Below are 7,998 nucleotides of genomic sequence, written 5' to 3'. Positions count from 1 at the left end.
AGAACGATATGTCTTAGATGGCACAAAAATACGGACAAGAAGGGTGGTGGGTAGGCACTCGGGATGTGGTAAACTGATACGTTAAACACTTCAACATTAAGAAAAAACGAGAAATGGAACATTACCGAAAGTTTGATAAAAAGTTTGTTTTTCCCATCCCCCCACCCCATACATTTTGCAGCCCGCTGTTAAGTGTATCCACACGAGTATTGATTGCTGACCACCATGATTGAGCTTATCAAGGTTATCCTTCGGACGGTACCTTTTATGCGTTTTAATAATTCAGAGATAAAAAATGCAATCAGTTCCCCCACTTTTACTTACATCTAATCCTTTTAATCAATACGAGGCAGACCCAGCTTAAACTTAAGCCGCTAGCGCAGACGCATTACAATTACAGCCATCCCCGGGAAACTTTATGATATGATAGACTGCCCACAAACGCAATCTAGCAAAAATTACCCTGCCACTGACCTTGTGGAAAAACTTGACATTGGGGCTGGGACCTCAGGAATGATGGCGAGATTGTTTCCACTTTAAACCAGCTGGTTTAAAGGAGTCCCGAAGACGCCATGAGAAGTTCTGGTAAGGAAATACATATGAAAACATTTAGCAGGAAACAGACCGATGGTCTTTGCTGGTTCAATAGGAAGCTATTTGTGGTGATGCTATTTTCTATTCATAGCTTCATCACGGGAAGATAAGAATAGGGCAAACCAATTAAGATGACATCTTCCTACGAGATGCCTTAAAGGATTTCCGAGGGAGATGGAAGAGATAACAGACAGGGTCCTGCATATTCAAGGGACTTGACTACGGTGTTGTATATGTCAGCTCTTCAGATTGATATTACATAGTAATAGAGGAAAACACTATATAAAGATAGAGTGAGAGAGAGAGTGGGTGAGTTGTGTTTATGCGTATGGTGAAACTGTTCTATAACTCCATTTGATATGCCATTATAGCAGCGTAGCACATAATCCGTTACAACTAAACGACTATAAACACAGTATATGAACAGTCAAGTTTACGAAGCGTTACGCTCTTATCATTCATTCATCACAGAAGGTGTTGGGTTTGTCACGCCCGGCAATCTTTGCACGCTCATCAACCGTGCTCGGCAGAGGAAAGTTAACGAAGTTCCCGCCATCTGGATACTCCATCAGCTGCACTCATATATGTACTCTCATGCATGGCGACATTTTACTGCCTAGTTACCTGCGCGACACTCCGTCAGGCTTGACAATTGAATTTGTACTGCCGATAAACATTTAAGGGACGGTGTGTAGACTGGTAGATCGGCGGACTTGATTCTGTGCACTTCACGATCTTCAGAAACTTTACCCTGCAGCATATATGTATTCAATCAAAAGGCAGTCAAGCCGCAAAATCCAATCAATCAATAAATTAACTAACTGTCGGAGAACGCCGTATCTTGTCAGGATGGCTGGCGCTAGAGGACTCACAAACTCACACAAGAATCAGATAGTTCTTTCTTGTTAGTTTAATGAGCACGTCCTTCTCTCAGGTCTTCACTTCCCCGACTGCCGACTGACCTACTTTGTTCTATCTCTAGATCTAACGGGCCCTTCCAAGTTATCTCCAGTGACTCCGTCACACATGCTCCCGTTTTCTTTGATTGAAACTCCTATTTCAATCACTAACCTAAAGTTTACAAAACTTGACAACGCCTATATGTCTGAACTCATCGGTAGATATAACTACCCTAGAGCGTACTGCTTTTGCTATGACGTTACACGATACAATGGCGAGATAAACATCTCTGTGACTTCTAACAATCTCTAAACTAAAAACAACAATTAGTTTTTATGTAACCACAACAATCGTTTTAACTTATAACAATCTCTAAGAACATGCATTCAACTACTGGCTATGGTCATCTCATCTTTCAGAACTAAAAATACAAGAAGAATATGCGATGCATGGATCACAAAGGAACGTGGGTTTCTGAAGTAAAACAGACTATTAACGAAAGTTCCCTTTGAATGTCCGAGTTCGCTCGTTGTTAACCCGTCGCCTTAGGCCCGAGACAGTGCGTCAGCATTGGCGTTAGCGGTCCCCGCCCGGTGAGTCACCACGAACCTGTAGGGCTGCAGGCTGAGACTCCAACGCGACAGACGCTGGTTCTTGTCCTTCATCTGGTCAAGCCACTTCAAGGGATGATGATCCGTCATGATCTCAAACTCTCTTCCCAGCAGGTAGTAGCGCAGGCTCTCCACGGCGTATTTGATAGCCAGGCACTCTTTCTCCGGCACGGAGTAGTTCTGCTCACGTGGGAGTAACTTCCGGCTGACGTACACTATGGGGTGTTCCTCTCCCTCCCCAGTCTTCTGGCTTAGCACTGCGCCGATTCCTCGCTCCGAGGCGTCTGTCTGTAGTATGAAGGGGCGCTCGAAGTCTGGACTCTGCAACACTGGTTGCTGGCACAGTTTCCCTTTCAGCGTCTTGAAGGACTCCTCGCACTCACCCATCCACTGGACCATCTGTGGTTTGCGCTTGCCAGTGAGGTCACTCAAGGGTGCCGCGATCTGAGCGTACTGAGGTATGAATCGGCGATAGTAGCCCGTCAGTCCTAGGAACGCTCGGACGTCTTTCTTCGTTTCGGGTCTCGGAAACTCTCTTACCGCTCTGACCTTTTCCTCATCCGGACGCACTTGACCCCCGCCAACAACGTGTCCTAGGAGAGGCACGACCCTCATGGCGAAGTGACATTTACTCGGCTTGGCTGTCAGTCTCGCGTTACGCAACCTCGTGAGGATCTCGCGTAGGTGCATCAGGTGGTCGTCCCAGTCATTGCTGAAGACGTCCAAGTCGTCAATGTAGTCGTCGGCGAACTCTTCCGTACCCCTTAGTACGTTGTCCATTAACCTCTGGAACGTGGCTGCCGCGCCGTGCAACCCGAACGGCATCGTGTGGAACTGATACAACCCGAATGACGTGACGAATGCCGTCTTTTCCTTTGATTCTTCGGTCAGTGGGACCTGCCAATAGCCTCTTGCCAGGTCAATCTTCGTTATGTACTTAGCCTTCCCCAGCTTATCCAGCATCTCGTCAATGCGGGGGATCGGGTAGGCGTCGAATCGTGAGACGGCATTTATTCTGCGAAAATCCACGCAGAACCTAATGCTCCCATCTTTCTTAGGAACCAGTACCACTGGGGATGCCCACTCGCTGCTGGAGGGTTCGATAACCCCCATCTCCTCCATCTTTCGTAACTCCTCTCGTACCTCGTCACGATGGGCCTGTGGGACTCGGTAAGCCCGCTGTCGTATGGGCTTGGCATCGCCCGTGTCAATATGATGTTGTGCCAGGTTGGTGAGCCCGGGTCTGTCTTGCATCACATCAGAGAACTCTCGCAGCAGCTCCTCCAGCTGCCGGCGTTGCTCTGGGTCCAGACCCTCGTCAATGATCACTTCTTGCCACGCAGAAGGGTTGTCCTCTGTCTTTCCTAGGAGGTGTGATACTTCCTGGCCATCTTCCAACTCAATTGCGCCCGCTTCGTCCTTAAACGTAGCAAGACAAGGCCGACTCGGTTGGTACCATTTCTTAAGAAGGTTCACATGCAGAATCACGTGCTTCTTTCGCTTCTCTGGAGTCTCCAGCTCATAATCGACGCTGCCCACGCGACGGACAACAGTGTACGGCCCCTGCCACTCGGCTTCCAACTTGACTTTGCTCGAGGGTAGGAGAACCAGGACTTGGTCTCCGGGGCTGAACTCGCGGGTTCGGGATCTCTTGTCATACCAGAGCTTATGTTTTGCTTGTGATGCCTTCAGTCGCTCCCCCACCATCTCCGTCATTGATGAGAGCCTTTCCCTCATCTTCATGATGTATGAGATCACATTCTCGCTACTCTTGGGACTCTCCTCCCAACTCTCTCGGAGAACTTGTAGAGGCCCCCTCACATTCCGCCCGTATAGTAGCTCGAATGGCGAGAAGCCAGTAGATTCCTGGGGCACCTCCCTGTATGCGAACAATAGGTATGGCACAAGTTTGTCCCAGTCCTTTGGGTCCTCCTTTGAAACCTTCTTCAGCATACTCTTCAATGTCCCGTTGAAGCGCTCGACTAGTCCATCTGTCTGCGGGTGGTAGGGACTCGTCCTGATTCCCCGGATCTTCAACCAGCTGTACATCTCCTTCAGCAGCTGTGACATAAAGTTGGTCCCCTGATCCGTTAAAATCTCCTCTGGTATGCCTACTCTTGCGAACATCTTAGTCAGCTCTTCTGCAACGCGTTTAGCATCAACACTCCTCATCGGGATTGCTTCTGGGTACCTGGTTGCATAGTCGCAAACTACCAGTACGTATTTGTTGCCTGCCTTACTCCTCTCCAATGGTCCCACCACGTCCATTGCGATCCGGCGGAAGGGCTCCTCTATGACGGGAAGGGGAATTAGAGGGGCTCTATTTTTGGTGAGGACTTTTGCCGCCTTCTGACACTCTTCGCAGGATTGACAGTGCGTTTTCACGTCCTTGTGAAGTCCTGGCCAGAAAAAGTGCTGTAATATCCGATCCGTCGTCTTCTTCTTACCCAGGTGTCCCGCCATGAGCGTGTTATGCGCCAGCTGCAACACTAGAGCTCGGCATTGCTGTGGGAGCACCAACTGCCACACCCCTTCCTGGTCTTCATCTTCCTGTCTCCATACCCTATAGATCATGCCGTCTCGCTCCACGTATGCAGGGACCTTGACCTGGGGGTCGTCTCCTCTCTCAACCATCTGACGCACTTTCTCGAGGGAGGTGTCTGCCAGCTGCAGTCGCCGTATATCCTGGGGTGTCAGTTCTCTCACATCCGGCCTATCCACGGAGTCCGCATCCCTACGGAGACTATTGTCACGGGGCCTGGTGTCAGGAGGGCCACGACGCTTGTCTGTGCGCCGCTGCTTCTTGGACTTTCTGGCCTTCCCGTTACTGTAGAAGAGGTCGTCAGAGAATAGTCGCCAGTCTCCTATGGGATCATCTTGTGAGGCGTCGAGTGACCCTGATAGTTGTCGGAGCCGGACTCCGGATCTCGCTGTTTCTGCTTCCAACTGTCTGTCTTCCCATGCATACAGTCGGGCCTGTGCACGTGTGGTCACGAACGACTCCACTTTACCGGATGCACACGCCTGCACCATCCCTGCTAAATTTGGAATGTCCCTGCCGACAATAGCTAGACGCGGCAAGTTCGGTGCTACCTTGGCGGTTACGCGATATACCTCAGGACCGATGCCGATTTCCACTTCTGCGTCAGGGTAACCCTTCTCATCGCCATGAACGCACGTTATCTTCCCTTGCCGACTCGGCTTGACCTTTCCCGGATCTACCAGATCTGCGTGTATTAACGTCTGCGTGCTTCCCGTGTCCAGTAGGAGTGGCACCTGACGACCTTCCACTCTACCCTTGACCTCGAAGGCAGATGAGGGGGTCCTCCTGTCGACGTAGAAGGACTTTGGAGATGTTCTTGCTCCTGACCTGTTACGCGGGCAATCCTTGACGAGATGATCAGGGCTGTCGCACGTGAAACACCGCCTGCTTGTTGGGAGGTATTGTGGATTTTCTCGGGCCGCACTGTCTGCCCTGGTGGACAGCTCCCGCTTGTGGGCTGATAAAAAGTTCTCGGCCATCTGAGCCATCTCCTTAAGGTCTTTAGGAGCCCTTTCCTTGAGGTGTACTGCCAAGTCCCGGGAGCAGGTTTCCATGAACTGCTCCCGGACGAACATGTCTCGAAGATCTTCGTAGCTCTTTGTTGTGTCGGACAGCTCCATCCACCTTTCCAGGTAGCTGCTTATCCTTACAAGAAACTGCCCCGGGCTTTCCCCCGCCTCTGGCTTGCTCTGCCTGAATTTGGCACGGAAGCCCTCCTCCGTAAGGTTGTATCGTTTCATTAAAGCCTCTTTTACGCATTTGTAGTCCTGAGCCTCCGTGTTGTCTAGCCTTGAGAACACTTCTAACGCTCGGCCCGTTAAAAGGGCGCAAAGGCTGGACGCCCAAGTATCCGGCTCCCAGGCGTTGGCGGTGGCAAATCGCTCAAACCGCTGTAGGTATGCGTCCACCTCATCCTTGCCATCGACGAATGGTGGTAACTTTGGCGCCTTTGCCCGGACATGCTCCGTCTCCGTCCGGTCTTCTCTCACCAGGCCTAGCTGTATCATCTCCCGCTGGTGTCGCCTCTCCGCCTCTCTCTCCTGCCGTTCCTTTTCCTTCTCCTCTGCTTCCAACCTCAACTTCTCCAACTCCTTCTGCCGTTCGAATTCCTTTTCTTTCTCCTCCGCTTCCAACTTCCGCTTCTCCGCCTCCCTCTGCTGCTCTTTTTCTTTCTCCTCCGCTTCTAACTTCAGCTTCTCCACCTCCCTCTGCCGTTCCTTTTCTTTCTCCTCCGCTTCTAACTTCAGCTTCTCCACCTCCCTCTGCCGTTCCTTTTCTTTCTCCTCCGCTTCCAACTTCAGCTTCTCCGCTTCCAACTTCAGCTTCTCCACCTCCTTCTGCCGTTCCTTCTCTCTTTCTTCGGCCTCTACCTTCAGCTTCTGAAGTTCCCTCTCTTTGGCCCTGTCCTCTCTCTCCACGGCCTGCTGCTGCTGGACAAATTTCAATAGGTCTTCCCCCGCTAGACCTAGTTTCTCCCCAGCCTCGATGTATTTGTCCATCCTGTCACCTTTTCTTTCTTTCTCTGCCCCTTTTTTTTTCGTTGTTGTTGTTGACCACGTTACAACTTATTCACTTGAAACGGCCCGTCTGGCATCCAGCAGCCTTGGAATGCTGTTGCCCTCTCCCAGCATACACTAATCAATACCAGATGTGTTCGTCTCTGCACTATACACTGCTTTTTCACAACAACAACAGTTCTGGCCTATTCACTGTTGACTCGAGGAACTTTTCCTCTTCTCTGCTCGGAATGCTGTTGCCCTCTCCCAGCGTACACTACTCAATGTCAGATGTGTTCGTCTCTGCACAGTACACAGCCCTTTCACAACAACAACCGCCTTACTCACTGTTGGCTCGTGACACCTTTCTTCCTCTCTGCTCGGCTCCTTCTGACACCACGTGTCGGAGAACGCCGTATCTTGTCAGGATGGCTGGCGCTAGAGGACTCACAAACTCACACAAGAATCAGATAGTTCTTTCTTGTTAGTTTAATGAGCACGTCCTTCTCTCAGGTCTTCACTTCCCTGACTGCCGACTGACCTACTTTGTTCTATCTCTAGATCTAACGGGCCCTTCCAAGTTATCTCCAGTGACTCCGTCACACAAACCAATAGATTACCACTTAATATCAATCCCAATTGCACGACATCATAAAGGTCGATTCTCAGAAAACAGAGAGGGGGAACTGGAGACAATCATTATGTTTGGGACAGTGTTGAAAGCTAAATCGGCGGATTCTGTGAACCTGTGGGTTCATTACACTTTGAAAACTTTACCCTGCAGCACATTTGTATTCACTTTAAAGGGCATTCAAGCTGCAAATTCCGATCAATCCATCAATCAATTAATCAATTAACCAATAAATTACCACTTAATATCAATCTCAATCGCACATCATCACACAGGTCGATTCTCAGAAACCAGAAAGAGAGGGAGCTTGAGACAATCATTATTTACGGGAGACAAACAGAACTATTGAATCCACTACCGTTCGATAGCCCACTGCCACAACAACTGGCGTATGGAGCAGAAACAATTTCGTCCCCGGAAAGTTTTGACATTCGGGATCAGCGGGTTAAAAGAGTTGCCGCCGCTCGTTCTCCAAGCTGGATGCGGGAATCAAATAAGTGATGTTTCCATTTGTGGGATCGATTCATTGTGTCAATTGAATCTGGGGTTCGCGGGTGCCTTTCAGTCTGCCTGGCAAATGAGGTCTTGTACAAATAATAGGGTTTGCAGGCACAACTGGAGCGACTCAATACTCTCCCCCGTCTGGCCTACATGCAGCAGGCTCTCCTGTAGCGGCGGCAGATTACAACATTGCCGCTATAATTACTGCTGCCGGACATTTAG

The 7,998-nt window shown here is 49.9% G+C and overlaps 1 protein-coding gene across 1 annotated transcript; it reads right to left on the bottom strand.

Moving 5' to 3' along the window:
* Nucleotides 1-1,417: 1,417 nt before the first annotated feature.
* LOC136442028 (uncharacterized) lies at nucleotides 1,418-7,028 on the bottom strand. Its single transcript, XM_066438618.1, has one exon. It carries the CDS (start codon nucleotides 6,645-6,647, stop codon nucleotides 2,040-2,042), a length of 4,608 nt encoding a protein of 1,535 aa, XP_066294715.1. The 5' UTR covers nucleotides 6,648-7,028; the 3' UTR covers nucleotides 1,418-2,039.
* Nucleotides 7,029-7,998: the final 970 nt, after the last annotated feature.

The sequence above is a fragment of the Branchiostoma lanceolatum genome, chromosome 9 (genome assembly GCF_035083965.1).
Source record: "Branchiostoma lanceolatum isolate klBraLanc5 chromosome 9, klBraLanc5.hap2, whole genome shotgun sequence".
NCBI classification, from domain to species: domain Eukaryota; kingdom Metazoa; phylum Chordata; class Leptocardii; order Amphioxiformes; family Branchiostomatidae; genus Branchiostoma; species Branchiostoma lanceolatum.
Note: the sequence above shows the minus strand (reverse complement) of the source record. Positions and strands in the feature narration are given on the sequence as shown.